This window comes from Fonsecaea erecta, assembly GCF_001651985.1.
Source record: "Fonsecaea erecta strain CBS 125763 chromosome Unknown Scaff11, whole genome shotgun sequence".
NCBI lineage: Eukaryota > Fungi > Ascomycota > Eurotiomycetes > Chaetothyriales > Herpotrichiellaceae > Fonsecaea > Fonsecaea erecta.
The window spans coordinates 560,095-586,137 of NW_017387254.1; the positions used below are offsets into that span (position 1 = coordinate 560,095).

The 26,043-nt window shown below is 54.7% G+C and overlaps 11 protein-coding genes across 11 annotated transcripts; 4 read left to right on the top strand and 7 right to left on the bottom strand.

The window, feature by feature from the left end:
- Positions 1 to 162: 162 nt before the first annotated feature.
- Positions 163 to 1,827, top strand: AYL99_10391 (hypothetical protein; the record flags this gene model as incomplete). The annotated part of the gene is made up of 1 exon (XM_018841897.1): positions 163 to 1,827. One exon carries the CDS (start codon positions 163 to 165, stop codon positions 1,825 to 1,827), a length of 1,665 nt encoding a protein of 554 aa, XP_018688785.1.
- A 209-nt stretch (positions 1,828 to 2,036) lies between these two features.
- AYL99_10392 (hypothetical protein) lies at positions 2,037 to 3,223 on the bottom strand (the record flags this gene model as incomplete). The annotated part of the gene is made up of 3 exons (XM_018841898.1): positions 2,037 to 2,056; positions 2,144 to 2,935; positions 2,986 to 3,223. 3 exons carry the CDS (start codon positions 3,221 to 3,223, stop codon positions 2,037 to 2,039), a joined length of 1,050 nt encoding a protein of 349 aa, XP_018688786.1.
- Positions 3,224 to 3,900: 677 nt separating this feature from the next.
- AYL99_10393 (hypothetical protein) lies at positions 3,901 to 5,145 on the top strand (the record flags this gene model as incomplete). The annotated part of the gene is made up of 1 exon (XM_018841899.1): positions 3,901 to 5,145. The coding sequence occupies one exon, from the start codon at positions 3,901 to 3,903 to the stop codon at positions 5,143 to 5,145; it is 1,245 nt and encodes a 414-aa protein (XP_018688787.1).
- Positions 5,146 to 5,638: 493 nt separating this feature from the next.
- On the bottom strand, positions 5,639 to 6,868 carry AYL99_10394 (hypothetical protein; the record flags this gene model as incomplete). Its single annotated transcript, XM_018841900.1, has 3 exons — positions 5,639 to 6,284; positions 6,386 to 6,656; positions 6,763 to 6,868. 3 exons carry the CDS (start codon positions 6,866 to 6,868, stop codon positions 5,639 to 5,641), a joined length of 1,023 nt encoding a protein of 340 aa, XP_018688788.1.
- Positions 6,869 to 8,640: 1,772 nt separating this feature from the next.
- On the top strand, positions 8,641 to 9,374 carry AYL99_10395 (hypothetical protein; the record flags this gene model as incomplete). The annotated part of the gene is made up of 2 exons (XM_018841901.1): positions 8,641 to 8,682; positions 8,745 to 9,374. 2 exons carry the CDS (start codon positions 8,641 to 8,643, stop codon positions 9,372 to 9,374), a joined length of 672 nt encoding a protein of 223 aa, XP_018688789.1.
- A 505-nt stretch (positions 9,375 to 9,879) lies between these two features.
- Positions 9,880 to 11,202, bottom strand: AYL99_10396 (hypothetical protein; the record flags this gene model as incomplete). The annotated part of the gene is made up of 1 exon (XM_018841902.1): positions 9,880 to 11,202. The coding sequence occupies one exon, from the start codon at positions 11,200 to 11,202 to the stop codon at positions 9,880 to 9,882; it is 1,323 nt and encodes a 440-aa protein (XP_018688790.1).
- A 1,242-nt stretch (positions 11,203 to 12,444) lies between these two features.
- AYL99_10397 (hypothetical protein) lies at positions 12,445 to 13,101 on the bottom strand (the record flags this gene model as incomplete). Its single annotated transcript, XM_018841903.1, has 1 exon — positions 12,445 to 13,101. The coding sequence occupies one exon, from the start codon at positions 13,099 to 13,101 to the stop codon at positions 12,445 to 12,447; it is 657 nt and encodes a 218-aa protein (XP_018688791.1).
- Positions 13,102 to 15,255: 2,154 nt separating this feature from the next.
- AYL99_10398 (hypothetical protein) lies at positions 15,256 to 15,630 on the bottom strand (the record flags this gene model as incomplete). Its single annotated transcript, XM_018841904.1, has 1 exon — positions 15,256 to 15,630. One exon carries the CDS (start codon positions 15,628 to 15,630, stop codon positions 15,256 to 15,258), a length of 375 nt encoding a protein of 124 aa, XP_018688792.1.
- A 2,908-nt stretch (positions 15,631 to 18,538) lies between these two features.
- Positions 18,539 to 19,855, top strand: AYL99_10399 (hypothetical protein; the record flags this gene model as incomplete). The annotated part of the gene is made up of 1 exon (XM_018841905.1): positions 18,539 to 19,855. One exon carries the CDS (start codon positions 18,539 to 18,541, stop codon positions 19,853 to 19,855), a length of 1,317 nt encoding a protein of 438 aa, XP_018688793.1.
- Positions 19,856 to 22,574: 2,719 nt separating this feature from the next.
- AYL99_10400 (hypothetical protein) lies at positions 22,575 to 23,643 on the bottom strand (the record flags this gene model as incomplete). The annotated part of the gene is made up of 2 exons (XM_018841906.1): positions 22,575 to 23,072; positions 23,149 to 23,643. The coding sequence occupies 2 exons, from the start codon at positions 23,641 to 23,643 to the stop codon at positions 22,575 to 22,577; spliced, it is 993 nt and encodes a 330-aa protein (XP_018688794.1).
- A 596-nt stretch (positions 23,644 to 24,239) lies between these two features.
- AYL99_10401 (hypothetical protein) lies at positions 24,240 to 26,042 on the bottom strand (the record flags this gene model as incomplete). The annotated part of the gene is made up of 1 exon (XM_018841907.1): positions 24,240 to 26,042. One exon carries the CDS (start codon positions 26,040 to 26,042, stop codon positions 24,240 to 24,242), a length of 1,803 nt encoding a protein of 600 aa, XP_018688795.1.
- Between the last annotated feature and the right edge of the window lies 1 nt (position 26,043).

A 26,043-nucleotide genomic window follows, 5' to 3' on the forward strand; every position in this document is an offset into this window, starting at 1 on the left:
TGACCCCCCCCCTTCTCTTATCGTTCGTTGCACGCATCATCCGCTTCGCCCCCTCCCCGTTTGGATTGTATGTCTCGAATCTCTCGAGACCTTGCTAACAGTGCGCACAATGGCCATGCAACTGGTCCCATGCCTTCTTCTTCCTCCACCACCACCTCCACCATGCAAGCCCTCCGAAACGCCAGCACCCGCTCATCACCGCGCAAGATCCCCCACGTGGCGGTCGTCGGCGCCGGCATCGCGGGCTTGCGATGCTCGGACGTCCTCGCCCGCAGCGGCGTCAAGGTGACGCTGTTCGAAGCCCGCGATCGCATCGGCGGCCGCGTCCACCAACGCCACGTGGGCGGCCACCTCGTCGACATGGGGCCCAACTGGATCCACGGCACCGAGGGGAATCCCATCATGCATCTCGCCGAGCGGACGGGCACCGCGATCCTCGAGCCCGACGACGGCCAGGCCCTGTTCGACAGCGACGGGATCCGGCGCCCCGACGCCGAGGCCGTCGCGCTGTCCACCAAGATGTGGGACATGGTCGTCGACGCCTTCAAGTACTCGGACGAGCATACCGCCGACATCGACCCCTCTGTCAGTCTCTTCGAGTACTTCCAATCCCAGCTCGACCGAGAGACGGAGCTCACGCCCCGGCAGCGCGACGACCTGCTCCACGAGGCGCAGATGTGGGGTCCCTTTGTGGGCGACGCAGTTGAGAAGCAGAGTCTCAAGTTCTTCTTCTTGGAGGAGTGCATCGAGGGCGAAAACGTCTTCGTCGCCGGCACGTACCGGGACATCCTGAAGGAGATCGGCCGCTCCGCGACGGAGGCGGGCACAGTCGACCTGAAGCTCGAAACGGAGGTGGTCCATGTCGAGACGAGAGCCGGCGACGATGATGGCGGTGACGTCGCCATCACGACCGCGTCCGGCGACCGGTCGATCTTTGACGAGGTGGTCATCACATGCCCGCTGGGCTGGCTCAAACGGAACCACACACAGGCCTTCACACCGGCCCTGCCGTCGCGACTCGCCTCGGCCATCTCCAGCATCAACTACGGCCGCCTCGAGAAGCTCTACGTGACGTTTCCGTCTGCCTTCTGGCTGTCCACCGCCGACGACGCCGCGACGGGGCCGCAACCCGACCTGTCCAGCTACCCGGTGCACACCCACTTCCACGACCCGGCCTACGTGCCTCACGCGCGCGACGAGGCGTGGAACCAATCCATCGTGTCGCTCGCCCACCTGCCGCCGCCCTGCGCCCACCCGACGCTGCTGTTCTACATCTACGGGCCGTGCGGCACCCACCTGGTCGACGCGGTCAAGGAGCTCGCGCCGCACTCGCCCGCGTACGACGCCACGCTCGACCGCTTCGCCGCGGCATTCTACTCGCGCCTGCCGCACTACGACCCGCGCGACCCGGCCTGCGTGCCCCGGGCGTTCCTCATGACAACGTGGCAGGCCGACCCCTTCGCGGGCCACGGCTCCTACTGCAACTTCCAGGTCGGGCTCGAGCGGGGCGACGAGGACATCGAGGTCCTGCGCGACGCCGGCGGGCTGGGCACGCAGGGCCTGTGGCTGGCCGGCGAACACACCGCGCCGTTCATCGCCCTGGGAACCACCACGGGCGCGTGGTGGAGTGGTGAGGCCGTGGCGCGACGCATTTGCTCCAAGTGGGCGATCAATGTGCCGGGAGAGGCGGCGGTGAATGGGAGTGCTGAACTTGTACAACAACAGCAGCAGCAGCAAGACCTGCTGGAGAAGGAGACGAAGATGAAGAAGAAGACACTAGACAAGGACAAGCCGGACGCGGCGAACTTGAGCGGGCTGGCGATTTGATTTTCCAATGATATTATCTAATCATCATCTCCTGCCCTTGTTCTTTTTTTTGCACATGCATAATAGCCAATGGTCCATTCCAATTCAAGCTCCAGACTTGTGTGTCTGCGTGTGCATCTGCTTGCAGACCTCGAGTTCAAGTCCACCTGTGACCCAAGATTGTGTCACAGGGCAGGGAGCATCCATCATTGTCGGATCACATCATCTTCTCAAATTGCCTTCTGGAGCTCTATCCACAGAAGCATGGTTGGTTAACTTAGTATATATGCTGCCGAAAGAGAGAAAAAGGACAGAAAAGAAGAAGCACAAGACTCACGTTGGGTTATCACATCCACCTTGTCGTCCTCGGTCATGTCGCTGGGCTGGCCCCTCCACCGCCTCTCCATGGCCCGGTTCAGTCGTTTCTGCAAGTCCCGGTCGCGCTTGTGCCCGTACGCATCCAGCGCTTTGGTGATGTCGATCCGTTCGAGACGCGTGGCGAAGTGCTGGCTGTCCTGGATGCGGGCCAACATGCGCTTCTCGGTCTGGACGAGCTTGCCTTTGCCAGATCGGTTGGTATTATCGTTGGTGCTGTTGTTGTTGTTGTTGTTCTCCCCCTCGACATTCGTGGCCGCTTCCTTCTGGGTGCGCGTCCTGGCACGGTCGCGAGGTTTGGTGGCGCTTTTGGGAGCCTGCTGCAGCAGTAAACGGGCCTTCTTTCTCCTGCCATACCCCTTTGCTCTGGAATAGACGCCAGGGAACTTGCTTGTGATCTCCTCAATCGGTTCCGGTAGAACTGGACTGGAGTCTAGACTGGACACTTGGGCTGGTCGAAGAGCTCCGTCGCCGGTTATGACTTGGTCGTCGTCTTCGGCAATGAGGTGATCAGTAAAGGAAGCCGACAGGGCGCGACGGTGTCGATTCCCGAGATGCCAGAGCTCTGTTGGTTCAGCCTGTGGAATGTGATCATAAAACCAGGTAATCGGCGTTTGGGTTGGTGAGTCCAGCTGTCGAGCGACAGAGGTCTTTTCGCTGTCCCACAGTGGGATTGTGTTGGGCATGTTGGCCGGCAATCGGTTCCAGGCAGGAAAGGCGCGGTTGTGGTTGAACATATGAAACACTGCACTATCTGTTGCTTTTGTGTCAGCATTCCTACCGCATCTAACGAGGAACTGGTACCCTTGATCGCTGCAGAAGCAAGCTCGTGACCGGCAGGGAGACCACCAAGGTTGCCCGGATTCGAAGCAACTTGGATGCTGGTCAGGTTGAGGCCGCGATGGGCGAGTTGTTCTAGAACCATGTGTGGGATGCTCTCTGTCAAGGACTCGAGGACGGCGGGATCATCAACCCGAATACACAGCTCTTGCGTCGCCACCACAGTGACCTTCATCATGCGTTGGTCCGGTAAAGAAGACATGACGGATCTGTGCCATGGAAATGTGAGAGAAACAGTTGAGGATGACGGAGAGTCAAGCAGGGTTGGGGGTTGTTGTAAGACCATTCATGAGCTGTCACCAAACAACAAGTGAAGTGAAGTTGAATTCAGAACGAGGAGGGTCTATACACCGGGGGTATTGAGGACCACAGCGTGTGTGACGGGTTGTCTCGCTGCGTGAGGTGTTTCTCCGTGGCTGTGAGTGACATTGCTCATTGTATGTAGATGGTGCAGGCAGTCACCGCTGAGGACTGTGAAGGGGTCTGCAGAGGCTCTAGCACATGGTAATGGACACCGATGCAGGTTGAACATGGGCCATGATGGTTCAGAATCAGGGAGGCATAGTGTGTTATGGTGGTATAGTAGTATGGTGTTATGGTGTTATGGTGTTATGTAGGTGTGTAGGTACGATACATACTGTATCAGTGAGAATGTAATAGGTAAAGTGTCTCTGTATGTCGTCATTGTCCTGCGCCATGGATCTGGATCTGACGCTCCTTCTGCCACTTCAATATTTATTACTTTTTATTCCTTGCTGACTATTAACTACTTCTTTCCTCTCTTTGCCATAGTACTCCTTGAGAAAAGAACATAACATATCACATCGCGATGGCAGTGCCCTCCGTCCAACTCCAACTCCAACGACAATAACTGCAACAATGTCGGGCCCCAAGCGAAAATCATCCCGTCCCGCTCACCACTCAAACAACTCCGCCACCGCATTCGTCAACCCATGGCCATCCGCTGGGACCCCCAGCTGGGCAGAACTCTTTCAATCATCTTTTCCGCTGGGTTGGTACACCGATGATCTCAGTGGCCACAAGAGAGCTCGCCCACTCAAGGTCGTCACTCCGGACTGGGGCAAGGCGGACCTGGAGAAGAAGAAACTTGACAAGGCCAACAGTGTCATCGGCACATGGTTAGGCCATGCAAGCGCCCTGGTGGAACTGCCGCCTCTCGACAGCTCCGAGAACAAGAGCACATGGCTTCTATTCGACCCCATCTTCTCCATGCGAGCAGGGCCGACCCCCAATAGCGGTGTCACCCGCTTCAACCAAGCTCCTTGTAAGCCCGAGGACCTGCCAGGCTGCGATGCCGTTTTCATTTCCCACAACCATTATGACCATCTGGACGCTGCCTCAATAAGGGCCATCCTCAAGAAATTCCCGCAGGCAAAGTTTTTTGTTGGTCTTGGTATCGGGCAATGGATGTCGTCGATGGGGGTTCGGGATGCACAAATCTGTGAGATGGACTGGTGGCAAAATCGGGAGTATAGTCTGGAAGACTTCGGTGTCCAACCGCGCCCAGCGTCGACCGAGCAAGTCATCTTCAGATTTTCGTGTGTGCCCGCCCAGCATAATTCTGCACGCAGTCTCATCGATCAAGGGCGCACGCTCTGGTGTGGTTGGGTGGTCGAGCGCTTTCTTCGCTCACAAGACGAATCAAGCGAATCTAAAGCCATCAGACGAGGGGTTATCTATCATGCGGGCGATACAGGCTATCGACGGACGTCGAGATCCGAGGTTGTTTGTCCGGTGTTTAAAGAGATTGGGGAGAAATTCGGCCCAGTCGATCTTTCATTCATTCCCATATGGCGCGGTGGCACTCTCGGTTTCTTTTCATACATGGGCCTTCGACTATCTCATCACGACATCCCGGCGGCGCTTCACGCTTCTCCTGCAGATGCTGTTGCGATACATGTCGACGTTCGATCACGGAACAGCATTGGAGTCCACTGGGGCACATTTATCGGTGCCGTCAGCGAGTCTTACGAAGCTATGATTGAGTTCGCCGAAGCATGCGAGAATCGAGCTGTCGAGGGTCTGGACAGCGAAAGCGAGGGGGACAACGGCCGAGCAGGCTTGTTGGACATTGGCGCCAGTCTGGCCACGCGAATTATCTAGCCTGAGGTTTACTGGAGCCCAGGAAACAGCGTCCAACCTGCTGCTATGCTTGGAGAGTGTTTGCAAACTTAAGCGCCCTTGCTGTGAACGGTCGGCCGCTTAGAGTACATATTCTCACCACCCTCCCTGGCACGCACGGTACGAAGGACATTTCGTCCTTCTAGGAACCTTTTTCTTTTCTAGAGTGATGGAGTTGGGGACACAGCAGAAAGTTGTCAAGGGCACGTCCAGAATGAACATATCGAAAAAGCAAAGAAGATTACTTTTGAGTGCGGTCCACTCCCTAACTGCTCAATGTACATAGATACCACGACACCCTGAACAGGGGATATTTGAGCGAGAAACATTCACAGTCCGTGCAGAGGCTTGAGTGACGATCCCGACACCGCAACACGTTCAGGATTCAGGAACTGGTCTCAGCCGTCGGTATGGCAAGGAGCTTCGCCTCTCTTTAATTGGATCAAAGGCTGGCCCTGTCGCCTGCCCTACCTCCTTATACAAACGGATTCTGCTCAAGGTTCTCCTTGCAGCTGGTCTTCCCGTCAATCACCCGGAGCCGCGGGATGCCCGTCGGCGGCCGAGAAGGCGACGTCGGCTCGCCCTGCACCAGCTCCCGCCGACTCGGGCGCCACGTGGCGGCGCGCTGCTTCTCCATGTCCTCGGCGGCGGTGCTCACCATGCCGCTGAAGGGACAGGTCATCTTTTGCTGTTCGTTGGACAGACGCACCTGCTCCATGGTGCGGCCGAGGCTGGTGGTGCTCTTCTCCGACGACGTCGACGACACGGTGGGCGCGATCGAGCTGTCGTCGTTGTCGTGGCCGCCCGCCGCGCCGTTGCCCAAAATCCGCTTCCCGTTGAGGTACCCTTCGGGCTCGCGCGCCTCGGCCTCCATGTCCTCCTCGGCTTCTTCGTCCAGGAATTCACGCCCGTCCTCGACGTGCCACTTCGCCATCAGGTCGTTCTGGATCCAGATCACTTTGCCAATCGCCTTGACGATGGCGATCTTCTGCATGAGTTCCAGCCGCGGGTGCGAGAGTATGGCTTCCGTCATCGAGTCCTGGATATAGCCTAGACACGCGCCGAGAAAGATGTAGTCCACGTGTAGAGGGTTGCGGCGTCCTTTGCCGACGTGCATCAACCTATGCGAGTTACTGTCAGATATGCCCTTCTCCCCGGTGGTGCTTGAGGTAGACGGCCAGGTCGGCTCGCACAAAACGTGCGGCTATGGATACACACTTACCCGACTTTATCCAGATATTGCCAATATTCCATTTTGCTGGGATCGGAATTGAGTTTCGTGAGGTACCACCTCAAAAACATCTTCCGGTGCCGGATCTGGGCGTCGTCTTCCTTGATCCATTTGACCGGGTTTTCTTCGAGTCGGCTGTCTCGCGTACTGAAAACTCGGGCCGTGATATCGTGCTTCAGCAACTTCTTGTACACCATGTTGACGATGGCCGGAATAATGGCTTTGATATATTTCTGTCCCTCAATCAGGGCGACAACATCATCTGGATTGGGCCAGCGGTCAGCAGAGGCGTCCTCTTGAACCTGCTGCTCGGTCGTTCGACGGTCGGACGCGATATAAACCCCTCGGCAAGGGAGGAGAGCGCTCACCTGCTCCGAATTCAAGGAACTGCTGGAGGTACTGGACTCGAACGGGGAGCGACGTGTACAGCTCGCGCCGATCCACATGTTCCATATTCTTCGGAATGTCGCCCATTGTGTGACCGCCCAGGAGGAGAAAAAGGAAACGTCTTAGAAATATGCCGGTAAGGGAGCTTGGTCGCACTCTGCTGATCTGTTGAATCCAAAGTTCTCCTTGACTGAGAGACAGGAAGCCAGATGAAGCACAGCTTCACCTGCGTTCCGCAACGGCGAAGCCATGATTTAAAGCCGACTGAATTGATCGTATGTGCTTTGTCAGAGCAGGAAAGCGCTTCCGAGTCTTCTTCTCACCGAGAACTGCTGGCTACGGCACTTCTCCATAGTCGAGCCCCTAATTGGGACGAGTCGAAGATAATTTTCGATCCGTCCCGCTAAGGAGCAGCCCATCTTGCCATGTACCTAGTTTCCACGTGCGGTGGCGTGACCATCATCCGCCGGGGGGTGGGACCGTCACAGAACCTGTTCTTGTTGTGAATATTGAAACTGGGATAACGCCACTCGCTGATCGACTGAAAGGCGTGATGTATCGAGATTTCCTGTTGGTTTGGGGGCCATCTTGTAGGTAGACCAGGCGGCAGCGTAAGCGAGTCCTTTCTCGCTACAATACTTGAATCCAGTCCGAAAGATGCCCAGTAGAGTTGCCCAACCCTCAATGCACGTATCAGATTCCGCGAAGACCACGTTTTTTGAAGCTGCACAAAATGATGGGCCCAAAAACATCCTTCCTCCGGCATCGTCTATCCGAAGCTAGCGGTCACAGAAGGCGTTGGAGCGAAGCGAGACGGTTTGAGGCCGATGCTTCTGGAACGCCGCGATTACCCTGTCCCCAGGCTGGTCCTCGGTTGGAAATCGTTGAAGATGAAAAAACTTGCTCGCCCTGGTATGGAAATTCGAGGCTTCATCGAGGCTATGGGGACGGAGATTGGGGAGCAGTGCCTTGCTCTCCTGATGCCGTTCTACATACTTGGTAGAGAGAAACGGGTTGAAACCTGAGCCAAGGGTGTGGATACAGGATGGAGCTCAAGCCACGCTCTAGCTACCGCAGTTGGCAGGGATGGACCTGCTCTGTACCGAGTAAACGTACTCGGTCCTTACAATGTAATCGCCTGCGGTTTGACTCGTAGCGACGGGCTTGTTGTGAGATTGCCCCCTTTAACCCACGGCAGCGTCATGCCTCCACCATGCTGGGTTCTAGAATCAGGGATAGAAAAAATTGAGGAACAACCACGTCGGATAACCCCGTGGACGAACAGGGAACCTCTTCAGGCGATTCCCACTGAGGCTCCTCTATGCGGCGTCATTCCAGGTTGCCGGCAGCGAGGCTGCATGGTTAGGCGAGGAAGTTTCGCGTGCGTTGTGGCGTGATAGTATCCCCTGTGGCGCTCGAAGGGCCCCGTATGTCCGTCCCACGTATGGTTCGGGTATCTGTAATTATCATCGACGTCGCTTTGAAATGGAAACAATCGGAAAGAAGCACGCGATGACTCGGCACTTGTGGACACGCGGACATTGAGACCCGGGAAGCAGGAGGCAGATGGCTGGAGGCTGGTGTACATACTGTACATTGTGCAAGGCATTCCTGTCGCCGTTGAAGTGCCTGTCGTCGTTGAACTGTAGGACGGAGAATAAACATGATTATTATGTAATGCGATGTAATTACTGTACCTTTCTCCGCATTCGCAACACGCGACCCGCGTCTGGTTTCTGTATCGGTGTTGACGGTACCTCGCATACTCTACGGAGTATTCACACAAGATCCGTCTTCGGTTGGTGTGCTTCCCATCTTTGCAAGAGCACTCTGCTCGACACAGGCACGCTTCAGTAGTGATGCCGCCCAAGCCTTCTGTTCGGGGCGAATACATCGAAACAGTCGGTCACCGTCCCACCCAGCAGATCCTCAACCTCGAGCAATTGCTGACCATCAGCTGCAGGAAACTGGCAACAAGATCAGTCGCCGAGCCAGCGTCCTGGGCCCGCGCCATATCATCCTTGCCGGGAAATGTGTCATTCAGCAGGACGTGGTGATCCATGGGGACCTCGTTCGACCTCCGCAGCCCAAGCCTGCCTCCCAACAGCAGCAGCCCGGCGACCAGAAGTCGGCGACGCAAGATCAGACCTCGATTCACCTGGGCCGCTATGTCTTCATCAGCCCCGGCTGCACCCTCCATCCCCCTTCCCGCCTCACGACGGTCCCGAATCCGAATGGCGGTGAGCCGCAGCAGATCATGACCTACTTCATGCTCCGCATCTCTGACTACGTCTATATCGGCCCCAATACACATATCCGTGCCGCAGAGATTCGGAGTAATGTCTGGATAGGCGCGAACTGCACGATCGGGAACATGGTCATGATCAAGGACAACGTCAAAATACTGGATGGCACGGTTCTTCCCCCCAACACCGTCTGGGCTGGAGGCACCATCATCGCCGGACGCCCGGGGAGAGTTGTTGGAGAGATTGGTGAAGGTTGGGCTGCTGGTGGGAGCAGTGGCTCTTCCGTGGACGAAGGAGTTGGCGTCAAGAGTAGAGAAAGATGGGCCGCGGTTGGAAACAAGAGGTGACACCAACAACGGGTGGAAGGCTGCCGTCTTCAACACACCGACGCGGATTTACAGCGAGGGATGAAGCTTTTGAGATTAACACGTCCCTCCGGAGCAGACTACTGTGGGCTCTCAAGGGTCCGCTTGTACCAATGAATCTCGGATCGAAAGCGGTAGAAGCCCATGCAATCCAGCAAGCTGCATGGCGTTTGAAGACCTTACGAAAGACGCAATCGAACAGCAGGCATTGAGTTAATGTCTCCATCCCATCGAATTGAGGAGGTCTGATTACCCAAGGAACTACACCAAGCCAGCCAGCTGCCAAAATGCATATATCCCGACTTCAAACTCTCGCGAAGGGGCTTTGCAATGCCTGCTGGAGAAAACAACAAGTACCAGCCCATCCTCCCTCACCTCCATCACACGCAGATGCGATTGTGCTGCGCAGTCATCCAACATTCTCAAGTCAATTCCTTCCGTCTACCATACCACGACCCCTGGATCGTTCCAGCAATAGCTGCGACCCTCAAACGATATTGTCCGCCCTAATTCCCATCACCTTGAAATCCTCGGCCGTCCAACTCCATCTCGATGGCTTACCGGATGAGCGTGAGGAAGGCGTCAAAGGGACTGTCGTCCAGGCTGCATCGCACGAGCTGTACTGGCGATGGCGTTGGTAGGATTGGTGACGATCATCAGAAACACTTGCAGGCTGTTTTGGTGATTGGATTGAATAACGTTCAACTGGCAGCTTCGTTTCTGTTGTCAAAGGCCACTCATTTCGGAATTCAACTCGTGATCCCACGCTCAGCTCTGGTGGATGCTGCCGGAGCGGGCTCTCAAAAGAGCTGTATCTTGTCTCGGACCTTTCCCGTGACGTCGATCTGGAGGCTGAAGCTGGCCGAGAATGAGCACTCCAAGGTCTCTCCCATGTGAGGACAGCTGCCGGTGTTGGTTCGGTGGTCGAAACCGGCTCGCGGTTCTGGTCGACGTCGGGATTGTGCTTTCCCCGACGCGGATTCAGAGGTGCAGGGACAAGACTGTCGCGCTCGTATTCGAATGGGGTTCTGCGATCTGGATCCTGTTCAGCCGGTGCTGAGCAGTGAACGACGGGATGATGTTGGTAAAGCGGATGGTCTTTCGGGATCGGGAGTGCTGCCATCATATCATCACGGTGCAGGTGCATTGGTGGAAGCCCATTGTACGATGTCAGTCGAGCCCCATGTCCCGACTCCACCGAGGCTCTGTCGGCGGTCCGAGCAGGAGGATAAGAGGATGCTGGAACGGCTTCGACTTCGGCAATGCCAGGTGAATGGCGACACGGGTTGTGGTCTTCGATTGACGCCGGCACCGGAAGCGCCGCCATATTGTCATGCCCGTATGTGAAACCGCCAAATCGATACCCACCAAGGTTCTCAAATGACGGTACATCTTGGGGTCTTGGTCTTTTCTCGACACCACTCTGGTGGCTTGTCTCAGCCTTGACACCAGCAGTGGGCGCAGGAATGAGTACTTGGCTGGGCTTTTCATGTCGTCGTTCTATTGCACGCATCTCTTCTTGATCTGCAACACCGTTTGGCACCTTGGCCCAGCTGCCTGTGTCAATGATCTTTTTCCACCTCCAATTTCCGCCTTGGCTGTCTGCTTGCCCGTTCACATCTGCAGCGTCGCCCACACGGATGCTTGGGCCTTGATTGCCGTGCCTCGGATCGCCGCCGTTCTCGCTCTCCGTGTCGTTGGCTTTGATGTGCATCCGACTTGTGCGCCGTGTCCTCCAAATTGCGACCCCGGCGAAAAGCAGGATCACCCCTGCGACGCTGAAGAAGGATATCATTGCCGGTTCATTCATGTTGGCGATGTCGTCCTGCGACTTATCACTCTCGGAGAACTGGGATGGTAGGTTTGGGTAGAACCTCTCCTGGAGGCTGGGGGTCGTAGGAGGCAGTGAGCTGCTCGGATCCGGCCCAGAGAGGGAGCAAACGTGATGAACAAGGATGAGAACAGAATGGATCAAATGACTGGCAACCGTAGGAAGGTGTGGGTAGAACGCTGTACTGTTGACCAAACAGAAAAAGAGAGGCAAATGCGTGTAGCTGCTTTCTCACGAGTTTCCAAGTAGGAAGTCGATGGGTGTTTAAATAAGATACCAACAACGCTGCCAGGTGAGCGAGTGCTGAGATACAAGGTCTGGTTTCTCTTCTGCCAACATCACAGCCCAGCCCAGCCCAGCCCAGCCCAGCGCATCCTCCCCTGATCCATATCGAGAGACACATCCTTCCTTTGAAGGACCCCACTGAGACCCTGTTCCTTATTTCGACCGGATCGAGAAAGCCAGCGAGTGAGTTCGTGAGTGGATGGGTTCATCCGAAGGGTGGATAGTATAGCTGCGATGGGTGTAGTTATACTGTCTCGTCTGGTTCCGTTTCCTCCAGCCTCGCCTGGATCTCATCGCGTGAGGGTCTCGTGTGTCCCTGTGTCGCCAGCCTGGGTAAGGGAGGCGGGCAGGCAGGCGAGGCATCGGTGAAATTGTGATATTGATATTGTTCCATTATTATTTTCGTTTCCCCAACTATCTGTTTCGGAAGCTCGTCTCTGCCTCTGCCTCTGCCTCTGCAGCAGATTGAGCCGTCCATCTTTGGCAGTCAGGGCTCCGGTTGTTTTGATTCAGGCCAAACAGGTTTCCTGGACGTTTATGGACCGTAAAGACACCAAGGACGGTTGCGGCGGTCATGACATCCGGCGGCGGCATTTTGAAAGCTCTCCAAGAGGTGAAAAGGGGTGGGGTTGTGCCTGACGGGTGTTGGGTGTCTTGGTTCTTTGATCCCGTTCCATAGGGGGTGGTGGGCGCGCAAGCAATATATTTTTTTTGTCTCGGACGAGGCTGCAGTATGTTCCAGCGCACACATAGGGCTTGGAGTTGGTTTATGGCAGCCCTCATTTCATCTAAAACCTATTTTGGGCCAGCTGAGAGGCGTCAAATCAAGGCTGTTAAGAGCGGAATCAGCCATGTGACGCGAAAAAATGTATACGGCTGGATGATTTACCATCTCGAAATCCCTGGTTTAACAGCAGCTGGCTCTCCTTCCCTCTCTCACGCTTCGTCGAGGGATATCTCCCTCTCGATAACTACGACTCCCGTCCACCTCTCCCTCGTAGACAGACTTGACGAGCCGTCGTCTCGAGTTCTCTGAAGAACTCTCGTTGCCACACCAGATCGTTGGTTCCGTCGTCGCTCCTGTTCGTCGGCACAAGCGATGGTCTCGTAGGTCGGCAAGCCATGAGGATCGAATCCGCAATACGGAGGCAAGTCAGACGGGGTCAGGGTTGGAGGGCTGCTGCTGAGCTGGGAAGGATCCCCAATCCATTCATCCACGACGTTGGGAGGGTTGGCAGTGTCGCGCTCAGTGCGCGGTTGCGCGGATCTTCTCCACCATCTGGTCAAGTCCGACCAAGACCGGGCCTGCGGGCGCCCAGTATCGGCGTAGAGAGAGTTGTAGGCGGGCGGAGGTGGCTGCGGGTTATTATTCACAGTGCCCTCGGCTAGGTCCAGCCTGACTCGTCGATGGCCAGGAAGGCATCCTTGTCCGCAACCCGATCGCCTCATCCTGATACGAGGTACAAAGCTGAGTATAACAAAGAACACGAGGACGACCGATATGAACGAAATGCCAACGATTCCTTCGATGGCGTTTCCTTTGAGCCCCATCTGTGTTGGGACGGCGTTGAACTGCAACACGACAGGAGGCATGAAGGTGGCTGAAGAGACAAGAAGGATTGATATTCTCACAACAGAATCAAGCAGAGATTATGGTGGTATGGACATACCTACCTACCTTACTAACTTTTTCATGCGTTGAACAGCAGTTGTGCGTGTCGAGGGGTGATCAACCACGCGAACCACAGGACTGAAAACCATATTTCCTGGGGAGCCAGATGGGACTCTCTGTGTTTCCGACTATCTCAGAACTTACCGTTCATAAATATCTCATTCAAAGCAGGAACCAAACACACAAATTGGAGCCAGATGATGGACACCTCGATGGATTAATGCTGTGATCCACTACGGTCAAGCCCTTTCACTGACTGACTCGCATAGGTCGGCATGTCAGAGTGTGATTACAGGAAGAGTTCAAAAGGCGAGACCGATGAGGGAGGATGATACCAGGGTTATCATCAGCGTAGCATGAGAGGATCGCTGAACAGGCAGACGTTGTTGACACATGTCGACATAACATGAGTTTGTCCAGAGTCGTCTATATTGGGTATAGCGTGTCTTGGCGGGGCTCACCTCTTGGCAAGAAACTTCGACTATTTATATCTGCCTCGCCGCTCGATTTCTATCTCTCTTTTCTTTTCTCTTCTTCATACTTGTACGGTCCCCTCCCCCGAGCACCATCAAGTTGTACAGAATGTGACTAACATTGCCATAGACCTTGTGGGAGCGACTCAGCTCAAGCATTGAGCCTGCTATAGTGGTGTCCCTGCATTGCACATCGCGGAGGATGTCGCCATCAAGTGTCCTTCGGGGCTCTTGTCCGCGTATTTTTTGGCCATGAATCACTCATTTTTCATCATTGTTCTTGCCTTGCAGCAAGATTTTGGAGAAGAATATGAAGCGGCAGAAAGGGAAGAAGAGGATTTGTCCTCGGCGAAGCTGTACTCGCTAGCTCATTGATGGAACAGTGAATAGGCAGCAGTTGGTGTATCTGCACGCTACCCAAAGTGACCGAAGTGGCCAACTCTCTATGTATGGTGTCCAGTTACTCGCAATCATCCGGTGTCTCATGCATGGGGTTTTCTGCGATAGCTGCTTGACTGTAAACGGGCACATTGCTGACCTTTTGTTTTGCTCGTCTTGAAAGGTCAGACCATGAAACAGCCTCCCCCGGGGATGGGCCCCAAGGCACAGAGCACTTTGAGCCATGTGCAAGACACATCTTCCACAGAGTCGGCTTCTGCCGGGTTGAGATTTCGCAACGGACGCAACCCGAGGGTTGCATGGTGTTTTTTAGTCAAATGATTGAAAGCTCCTTCTACTTCTAGATGACAAGGATGGTATTTCATCACAAACTTGGCCTGTCTAGGCAGATACAGTTGAGATGAACTTGAAACCACGGAGAAGCTCAACGGTTTCAGCGGTGTGCTCGCAGCAAGGAAACCTTATCCCTCCAAGGGGGATTGTTCGAGTTTGCATCAGGTGCCGTACCATGTTCAATAAAGTTCAACCCATCTACATATGTACATAAAACATACACACCAGTTGGGTGCCAGTAGGGGCATTGCAGGTGTCATGATCAAATCACAAGGGCAGCTCTGCATCAGCTGGTGAAGTCGCCAGCAGACAGCACGAGGGGTGTGATGACATGGACACTCTCAGGTGGTGAGGTGTGGCACAGGCTTGTGCACCAGCCTTAGCCTCAGCCTCAGCCATGCAATGCGTTGGTCACCGCCACCGCTTTTCTCGCTCTGTCCGCACCCACCTTTTTTGAGTCAAAAAGAATTTGGCGAAACACCGAGGTTCGCTGCGTGGTCCACCCCACAGCTAAAGGACATCACATCCCGGCCATTTGCCCTCCTCTGGCGAAGGCCGTGTCTCATGCAAGCTGAGATAGTTTCACTGAAAGAGGGCTGGATAGGGGCATGATCAACGGATGGCTTTGCCTGTTGTTCGAATGTGATGACTGATGGGTGCTGGGACGTGGTCGATTGAACGCATCATCCAAAGCTGCCGCAGCACGCTTTTTTGACAATGTATCTATCTACTCTGCACTTCACACACCATGGCTTTTGTAACTATTCCACAAGCGGAGGCATGGTCCCAAAAAGGCACCAATTTTACAGGTATTTGTCCACTGCATGCGCTGTCAAACATGACCGAAGGTGGCCATGCGAAGCCTAATCATCATGTCAACTCGGGCTTCCCCTCTGTGTGCACACCACGAGTGTCTCTTGCTTCGCCAGATTTGCCATCAGGACCTTGAGTCTCAACACCAGTAGACCGTTCCGGAGGCTTCTGCGGATCTGGCTGTTTTGCTGGGTGGTCTCTGCCTTCTTTCGTCGTGACGCTTTTCGCAGCTCTGACGTGCTCATCACGCTTGTCGAGGTCAGGATCGTTGTCGTGTTTGGTCTGGTCAACCACGGTTGCAACACCTCGATAGGGGCGCGAAGGAAGGGGTCCAAATCTAGGGTGGGAGAACCCCGCGATGCATTGACGAACACTTGCAGCTGAAGTCAGGCGAACCCGCCATGCGGTTGCTGCCTGGCAATATGTGGCCATGCTGTCGGATGAGAGACGTGCGCAAGTCTAATCGAGCAGGTCAGAGGTTCTGAATGAGCAAGATGATCGACCGAGGACGCCTAGTACTCGCTGTGGTTGTGCAGGTGGTCCTAGCATTGTCAGAACTCTTGACGCACCCAGTTCCATTTTATTTGAATTAGTCCAGATAGAGTCTGAGAGTTGAAATCAAATCATCATATCAGCATCATCAGCTCGGAAGCCACTTCCGTCAGGTTGTGTTGTCCGAGACCATGACCTAGGTGGACAAGCATCATTTACACAGAGGCTGTCCGTTTAATGTGAGATGACATCGATGCATTGTCAGTCAATTGTTCAATCGGTGCCAGCCATGTGCGGCTGCTTGGAGCTGTCATCAAAGCTCATCGTGGCATGAAGAGGCAGGGTAAGAACCACCAGTCCTCCATTGGGGCAGCTGCTCTCGCCGGATGTGAACATCGAAACGATAATTGACTGGGATACTTTCGTGCCTCACCATTGCCAGTCTGGTGACAACCCTATGGACGATTGGCTCAGATGATGTTGGTGGCAGATGATGAGAGGACCACGGCGAGTCGCTGGTCACGGGAAGCACATTACAGGCAGGTGGTGGTTGTGGTTGTGGCTGTGGCTGTGCCTTTTCAGGTTGGCGATCTGCGACAGCAATCGTGGCAACTAGGGGACGGGTGAAAGATATGGAAGGGGTTATGAGACTCGTCAGGAGGTCAGAGCATGTGCAGTCGCTATCCGGAAGGCGGGACAAAGAAAGCTGAGACAGGATATGGGCCGGGCTGGAGTGGCTTGAAGCAAGAGGACACGGAACTCCAAGACAAAAAGCCTGCTGCAGCAAGTCGCGCGTCTTGAGGCGAGGAGGACATTAGCAGATGGAGAGCCGTGTTTCACCAGTCACCGGACGAGCCAAAGAAATGATACCGCACACGGATGATGTGCGTTTAGCGACTGGCCAGTGGTCCCACGCGAGAGACAAACCCCTGAAGCGCGTCCACGGGGACGTGGAGGGGTGCCTAAAAGTGTATCAGACGTGTCAGGCGGGTGTCTCGACCCCTCAGCCAATCGATGGACCAGGGGGGCAGCACTTGGCCACAAGGATGTGTCAAGTGGCCAATTTTGGACAAAGGCAGGGTTAGCGGGGGAGGTAAGGGAGGGTCAAGTCAGGAATGAGGCAGGAATGATGAAAGTTGGGATACGAGAGATTGACCAACCCTTCGTATATTAGCTACAATGCCGAGGCAGGGTACTACGTACCGTACTTTAGAGAAGCATGGGGGAGCTGAATGTCTCTCGTAAAGCGTAATGGGGCAAAGGGAGAAAGGCCACGAAAGGGCAATAAGCTGCAAGGACGGCCAAATAATTACTTGACAGATGGCCGGTAGCAGCTGGATCGACACTTGGCGGTGCCTGGGCAGGGCGGGAGCTGTCTTAAGCTCGAGTGGTCAATGGGCACTCCGAACAGCTGCCTGGTACTCCCGCACTCTCCGGACTAGCCACTGGTACCCAGAGAGCGAGTGCCGGTGGCTGCTACGGCATGTCGCCATCCTCCCAAGCGCGCCCATCACTGCCTAACCAGTCCAACCATCCGTGCATCCATCCATTCCCCCTTTCACCCTGTCCTGCCGCTTTTCCACATGCAAAAGTATCAACTGAATTGATCATTGGATACACTAGTGGTTCAGTTGGTCAGTGGGCATTGAGACCTTCAGCAAGGAGGACACACGCGACACGGGCTCAGAAACTCAACAGGATCCGACTCCATCAGGCCCATCGGGAATAAAAAGCCCAGTGCACATCTCAACCCCATTAAAAAAAGCGTGTGCATCGGACTGTAGACGTGCTTGTGCGAACCGCGGCCCAATCCACACGCTCTGTTTGCCAGCCGCCAGCACTGGCCGAAACAAGGAACCCTCTCGCCAACTCGCCTGCGATTCTAGCCACTGGGCCTGCATACCTGACTGCAACCTGTAGCTGCGACCATTCAGGGTCTGTGCAAGCGCCCATTCAATCTATAACAGGTGTTTGTGGCAATGCACTTTTGATTCAGAAACCAGGCACTCAATCAGATTCATAAAAACCACCTTCTCATCGCTACCTCACCTCAACCTTTTCCTCCTTTTCCCCCCTCCATCCGGAATCCTCACCTTCGTCAGTGTCGAAGGCTTGAGCTTGAGCTCTTCGCAAAAAAGCCCCCCTGTCGCACTACCCTGATACCTCCCTCCTCTGGGGCCGGCCTCCCCACCTCTCACAAGCCTCTTCGAGTTCGCATCCTACCCCAAAGTGCACCCTAGTGCCTCTTCCGCCGCTCCAGGTTCCAACCCCTGACAAACCGAACAATCCTTGCCTGCGCCATCCAGGGAGCAAGAAAAAACCCTAACACCCTCCAACGGTGCTGCTTCAAGCCATCCGCCAAATCTGTGCTCCGTACCTGGAGTTTATCGTCCGCCTATCCACTAGCTGCAGAGGCCACAACCCACTCTCCTGCATTTGCTACATCAACTTCGGGTGCACCTTTTCAGGAGAACAACTCGCTTGGATACTACGAGACTCTCTCTCAAACATCAGGAGCTGCATCCCTGGGCCGTGCCTAGGACCACCAATAATTCGATATATCCCACAGACTCGTGTGAACTTCTGAGTCTCTCTTCCTGCTGGCCAGGTGAAGGAAAAAAAAGGTCTACATACAGAACTTGGGCCACTTAATATCTTGGATACCCAACCTCCCCGCTTGTGTCAGAGGCCTGTCACTTCACTTCAGTCCACTCGCTTCGTTCTTGAAACCACTCTGAGAGAAATCTGAAGACAAGTCCTTAAACCCACGGACTCGCCTCAACTCCAAGACACTCCCTTGATCTCTTCACCTTCTTACCACCAAAGCTCAAACAATCGATCCCCCAACATGGAGTCCAAATACACCTTGGCCCAGAACAGGGCTGCGTTGGAAGAATTCGTTCGCCAGCCTGTCCGGACCTACATGGTTCAGCACCTTGCAAAGCAAGCCTCACAGGTCATTCGATGTGACCCAGAGCCTCTGCCTTCAGCAGACTCTTTGCCCACCCCTCCCTCGACGCCGCCTCATCCAACTTCAGCAGAGCCCGCTCAAGCACCCCTTCCGAGCCTCGAACAGTTCATCAGCTCCCTCGTCAACCGCTCTGCCGTTCAAGTGCCAACGTTGATGACCTCCCTGGTCTACCTTGCCCGTCTTCGATCAAGACTGCCACCTGTGGCTAAGGGCATGAGGTGCACCGTTCATCGTATCTTCCTCGCATCCTTGATCCTGGCAGCAAAGAACTTGAATGATTCAAGCCCGAAGAACAAGCACTGGGCAAGATACACGATGGTAAAGGGCTACGAGGGCTTCGGGTTTGGGCTGGCAGAGGTGAATCTGATGGAGAGACAACTCCTGTACTTGCTTGACTTCGACACCCGCGTCACCGAACAGGACTTGTTTGACCACTTTGAGCCATTCCTCGCTCCTATTCGCTTCCAGATGGAGCTCCAGCAAGAAGAGGCAGAACTCATCAGCGGCCACCGCCATTGGCATTCTCACCAGACCTCCTACGACTCGACCATGTCCGTCCCGCCTCTCACTCGCAAGGAGCCGATCCAGGCCATCGTTGCGACGCCCCCACCTAGAGCGGTGGGTGTCTATGATTCCCCCGCCTCCTACATTGACGAGGACCTGGCGAGCGGTCGCTATGGAAGACACAAGGCCAACAACAGCTCGTTGTCATTGCCCGCTCCCAGCCATCGACGATGGCCATCACCCTTCCGCCATCACGCCAACACTCGATCGGTGTCGCCGCCATCCATTCGAGATCTTCCGCCTCTGGTTTCCTCCGGCAGACCTGGCACGATGCACAGCCACAGCAGTTCCCGTTCCTCTTCGCTGGCGCCTTCCTCACGCTCTAGATCTTCCTCTCTCGCGCCCACTTCCCGCGGCACTCCATACACTGCATCGTCCAACATCGACGACAGCATTGTGGTGGTTGATCTGACCCAGAGCCCTGACGCCTCATATCACAGCACCTACGGCAAGGCTATCTCGGCATCGCGGCCCAGCCTCAAAGGTCACCAGACAAGCTTCCAGGGCGAAAGCCAACAGCCCGCCAAGAAAGTCAAGTCCGAATCGGTGGGGGGTGTGATGGCGAGGTTCTTCAGTTCTGCCACGAGCAACTATCGAATCGGAAGAACACCTATTCAACAGGCAGCTTAGGAGGCTCTTGTTATTGTCGACGACAGCAAAGCCGGAAGGAAACGCAAGCGACCACGTCACAACTGATCTACAGAGTTGTGCAATATCAACCCAGGTGCTGATGACCAACCAAGCAGATTCCCACAAACGACTCATGCCATCTACGTCTCCGACTTGACAACATTCTCTCAATTTACGGCCATTCCTTTTTTTTCAGGTTTACTCATGCTGGTGGGGTGCAACTTCTTGCATAGCGACGGCGTTGTCAGGGGACATTTCAAAATTGACACAACACAAATCAACGGGGCAGGCATATTTTCTTGGAGACGATGGAGCTGATAACAACCACCCATTTTCACATGTAACACTAAGTCCTACTTTAGTCAGAGAGATCGCCGTGGAGTCGGGAATGCAAAGCTATCCGCGAACAAGCAGTATTCATTGGACTGGTGCCAATGGATTTTTCTTTTGTCGGAACGAAGGACAAGAAGTTGAGGCGGAGAAGAGAGACAGACAGCCTCAAAAGGGTGACGACAGTGACGATCACAGCGGCGCTGCGGCCCGCATGAAGACAGCCGAAACCTTGGATAGAGAATCTTGCCTTATTGAAGGGAAGAATCTGATCCCGCTTCACTACTACAAAAGAGTTTGTTCGATAAAACCAACCGAAATGGATTCATTTGAACAACTGAGTTTTATATGACTTTCCTAAGTTTTCTTGAGTTTCCTGCCTCGAAGCCACTGAGTTTTATCGGAGCAGACCTCACCCGGACTTTTTGGGTGGTGTCGATAACTATCATGTATGTCAACTCCATACTTACTACTGGCTAGTACGAGGTATATCTTGACCGAAAACTCTGTCTTGTGAGGGAGAAAGAGAATGTGTCTGTGCGTGCTTCCCCCGCCTTTTCTTGCCCTCTTATTTATAAAGTTCAGGGTCTTGAATGTCCCGAAGATATATTGGATTTCAGGGCCGATAAGAGCAAGAAATAAACTCTGCGACTCTGCATAGTGAATTCAGGTCCTTCTCAACCGACCCGTGTTGAATGATGGATCATCTGATCGCCCAAATTGATCATATTGAAGTAGTCTCTCGTGTCCCTGTGTTCGGTAGATATGTACCCCGGTTCACGACGATAATTCTGTTCCAGTCCATCCCACCATATCTCCCGCTCACATGCACCTCCATGCGTCCAAAACTCCGGAGTACGCGGTTAGCAAGCCAATGAGTGTACTGTACCTCGTACCCAGTATGTAGTACGGTAACCTTGTACTTGACAGAATGGGAAAGGGATATGGGGTGGCCGGGGGGCAGGTATTACCACCTTGCTCCGAACAGATCGACACACATATTACGCCGTCGCCTTGATATTATTATTATTATGTGAAGAATAGTAGAAAGTGGCATGTGAGGAAGGGGGTTGAGAGGAGGATGCATGAACCCATCCTCGCCTTCCTAGACTCCCTGCCCCCCTCCCGTCCTTTCCACTCTGACTTCTGATTTCTAACCGTGCCGGAGAATAGAGCGAGGGGGGCAATCTCGCTTCTAGCGCGAGAGAGAGAGAGAGTAGAACTTTCACATACGCACACACGTTCGCCTTTTGTGAGTAAAGCACTCTTGGTACGCAGCGGCAAAGAAGGCACTCGGTGTTTGAATATGATCCGATTCCCTATCAGTATCGGTATCAGTCGGTTCATGTGCCTTCCTGGGCATGCATGCATGCATGCATGCCCTTACCTGGCGCTGGGTCCTCCTGCACCCGAGAAGTTACTACTAACTACTCCTGTTACCGAGTACAAGTTGCGTACTATACTGTAAATGCACTGCTGCGCAGGGGACAAATTGAATTGCCGAAGAAAATCTTAGAGGTGGGTATTCATCACCTGATAATGATAATGATACCAAGATACCAGGAAAACGGTAGTTGAAAGTGGTTCCTGGCTTTCTTCTCCCTGGTCGCTGGACGCTGGACACTGATGATCCTCCTCGCCTCTGTACGAGTACCTACAGTAGTACATGCCCTCCCTGCCTGGGCCTTGTCAAGCGAGGGAGGAGGGTAGAGTATGTAGCATCGTCCTTCCTTTCATCCAATCCAAGTCCGGGACTGTGGCACTCGTATGTGAGCACCAAGTCCTCTGCTGGTGGAGGAGCCGCTTCGAAGCACTCGCCCCCTTCCACTTTGCAGGAGTGGGAAATTGAAATGGTGCCTTGCTTTCCCCCCTGCCCTTCCTTATCGCATCCCCATACCCATACGCACTGAGGCCCACCACCACCGGTGCCAGTAACGGTGTGTCCTCGTATGCCTGTGCCTGCTCTATGCCCTCCGTACCTCTCGTTTTCCTCCGTCCACGGTCGAAGGTGACCACTACGGGAAAGTCCCGGTCGAGATCATGCGTCCAATTGCCCTCGAGAGGACGGCCCTCCATGAACGATGTAAATGGATGGGCCACTGCTCGCGACCGTGTTCGGCACGGGCCAGGCCTTCTGCATGGTGTTAAGACCAAGACGTCAGGGCCTTATCTGCCATGGGGCGTGATGCTGATCAGTCCCTTTCACAGGGTCGATGGTCAGAAGACCGACATCCTGGGGAATACGAAGCAGCGCTCGTCGTTTGAGAACGTGTCCATGACCCTCGCATTAGGGTCTTGTGTCCCCTGCATGCTCTTGTGGACGATCGTTTGGTCGCAGATCATCTTTCGACCGGATCCTCGAGAATCAGTATCGTTTCAACCTGCTTGCTCATTCGCCCTTGTCCGCCCCGCTGCCCGTGTGGATATTCTCCTCTGGGGTTGGTTCAAGTTCCTGCTTCTCACTCAAATTGATCCTCGTCCCCATGCCCCATCCTAGGCCGTTCGTAATGGCCCTGCCAACTGACCACCCTATCACCACTCCCCAAATGACCGTACACGGCCATTTCTGCCACTCGCGATCCCAGTCCAGGGCCATCGGAATGGCGCCGACCCAGCCCCCAATGAAGCTTCCCACGGTTCCCCCCCACACACCTGCTGAGTCGAACGGAAGCCACGCGGCTGCAATGTCCCGCCAGGCTAGGGAGGAAACGCCGTGGGTGTAGAAGAGCGGTAGAAAGCCGAGCAGGGAAACATGAACTGAGAGGAGAAGGGTGAGGGGGAGAAGGGAGGTCGGGTATAATGGCGCGCCTAGGACGAGGGCGACTAAGGCGAGCGGAAGAGGTGGGAGAGTGAGCGTAAGGATCAGGGAAAAGAGCGTCGGCTGTGCCTCGCTGAGCGTCAGTAGTCCAACCTTGAAGAATCATGGAAGGTCATAGATATTGAAGAGTGAAGAAAAGACTTACCATGATCCTCGCCCCCCATGTCCCGTCTCCAGCTGCGGCTCCTGCACCTCCCTTCGCAACGCCATGACCATGGCTTTTGCCCACACCTGCTCCTCCGAGATTCTTCTTCCGCAGACTCCCTCCTCCCACCGCCCCAGATACCTTGGGACTCTTAGGGCTCTTCTGCACTGGACTGGCCGTCCCCTCCACAATCGGGCCGCCTGGCGTACCAGATACCCACGAGCCAGCCGGTGGAAGGCAGATGGCACAAAACAGGCACTGCAACGCAGCAATGACAGCCAGGTCGCTCAGGAGAGTGCTGGAGGGGTCTGCGACAAGTGCCGAGCCCCGGATATAGTAGTATATCGGAACGAGAGCGGTGTGGATGTAGCTGTAGCGTCGAGCGAGCGAGGAAGAGAGCAGCGGGATGGGATGGGTGGTTGGCGTGAGCAGGCGGGCTTTGCTCGAGGGCTGGGAGGGTGTAGGAGGGAGGAGATGCGTGAGAGAGGTGGACATCTTGTAGGACGCACTCGCTGTTGACTAATAAATGTCGAACGAACAGAACAACGAGAGAGAGTATCAGGCCATCGTGGCTGGCTGCAAGCAAATCCGAGAACTGGCTGCTCTCAACGCGTCTGCAACTTTGGGATTCTTGAGCTTGGCGAGTTGTGTGAGTTTAGATTTCAGCCTCTCGTCACGCCCCTTTGCGGGTCTACTCTGTAAAGGCGGTGTCAGGGTTAGTTTCAGAGGCCTTTTTCAGGTCGAAACCCACAAAGGACCTCATTTTCTTGTAATCGTTTTGAACTGCGTATGTCATACTCAAACAAATCGCCACTCTTCAGGTCGTATGTATTCATACATAAACACTGTTGCCTCGCTCTTACTCTCGGAGAGCTTCATCACATCTGTATGGGTATCTCTTGCAAACAGCTTCCCCCGTTGTAAAGCCCTCATAAACCGAAGGCCTCTGTCAAGACATGGCCGGAAGAGCCATGTTACACCTTCCAATGCCAAATTTCAGATAAAGAATCGCACCCAGCAAGTCAAACAAGAAGCTCGTTGTTGTGTGTGAAATTCAACGAATGTAACGCAAACAAGCCTCTGGTCGCCTCTCATATAACAGCAATCTGCTGCGAATCCCTGGCCGTCTCAAATGTATCCCGCTGCTCCTCCCGTGGGGTTTCGTAGACGTCCTCAAACCCTTCCTCCGCATCCGAATCTTCTGTCCCGCTGAAACGAGAGATTTCCTGCGGTAGAGGGTGGTCGAGCTGGAATGGATGGGTTCGATGCAATGTTTTCAGTCGAGGCGGTGTGCCCGATAAGTTCTGCTTCGACTCAGGACTGGGCGTTGGATATGGTTCCCTGATGGTTGCGTAGATGGGAACCCTTAAGCTGTCCATTTCCTTCTGGAGTTCGTGTATTTGCTCCTCCAGTTTTTGTCGAGCCGCCCTTTCTTCTTTCATCATGTCTAACAAGGCCTCGAACTTATCAGAAGGAATATGAATCGAGGACGGCGAAGTCCCCCTCGATCGTCGCGGCGATCTTCTTCTCGCGGTGGCAGGCCTGATCGTGGCAGTCGTGGCTTTGCTTGCTCTTTGAGGGTTGAACATATCATCGACGCCCGGAGAAGGCACCGGAGACTCGCCAGGGGAAGACAAGAAGGTGAAATCCTGAACTCCACCGGAAGAAAGGTATCCCAAATCACTCGACGAACTGCTTGTCAACATCAAGTTCGTCCTACTCTGCTGGAACAAGTCGCGTACGGAGTTTCGGCTGAACGGTCTGGGATTCAGCCTTGGATTCGGCAGGTCGTTACCTTGGAGTTTGGCCAGGGCAAATTCAAAATCGAAGAGCTTGATCTCGAGAGTATTGACCCTTTGCTCGAGCCCAATTTCGTCTCGCTCTGGACTTCCGAGACCAAAGTCGAAAGACTGCATAGGGTCCACGGTGGAACGATCGTGCTCCGAGCCGGCGATGGCACTCTCTGGTCCTAGGACGTGTGTGGGATCTACTGAGATCGACTGGCCACTGTAGACTGGCACAGGGTTTTGGATGGCACTGTTGCGCCAGTAAGCAATTTCACCTGCTCGATCACGAGTTGAAGGGCGTTGGACGGTGCCTTGATGGAGCAGTTCGCTGAGTGCATCGGCGCTCCGAGATCGCCGCTTGAACTGACCGTCGGAGACACAGTCTTCTTTCGTCCTCTGTTCCACGCCAGCCGATTGTGGTGCCGGCCAATCCGCAATTGCCGGTACAAGACTCGACTGGATGTCACTGAAGACCAGGCTGGGCAATGTGTTGCGGCGCCCGCGCCGCGGTGGAGGCGGTAAACTTAGATGAACAGGTTCAAACGGTGGATACGTGGTGGAATGTGAGGTCAGCGCCGCCCCTCGCGAAGTTGTGTCTGCTCCGAAGGTGGTAGAGGAGTCCAGTCGTGTTCGCACCGGTTGTTGCTCTGTGACGGGCTTGAGATGTCCAGAGTCGCTGTAGTGAAACCCACTGGTATCAGTAGGCACAGATCTATGTTTCTTGCTCGAAAACATGCGTTTGAGAGTCGCGCGCAATCCACTGGGTCTCTTCTGGTGCAACGACGCCTTGGACGGAATGGAAGACATGGAGCTCGGAATCAGTGATGGCCCGGCAGAGGTTCGAGCACGCGGTTGTGGCGGGACATCACTGACATGTCGCACATGGGCATCCTGGGTCGCCGTACTGGCCCGTGGCCATGTGGTGTCCTGTTGTCGTTGTCCCGAAGGATATCTGGTGGGTGGCACGGTGCTAGTGCCGCTGAAGACTCCGGACTCGTCGAAGGGAATTGGATCAGATATCTTCAGGTCGCCACGGCGCAGAGCGGCGCCGGTGCTGGCGAGGGACAACGATCCAGAACCCTTGGCTTTATGATTGGGAGACGGCATG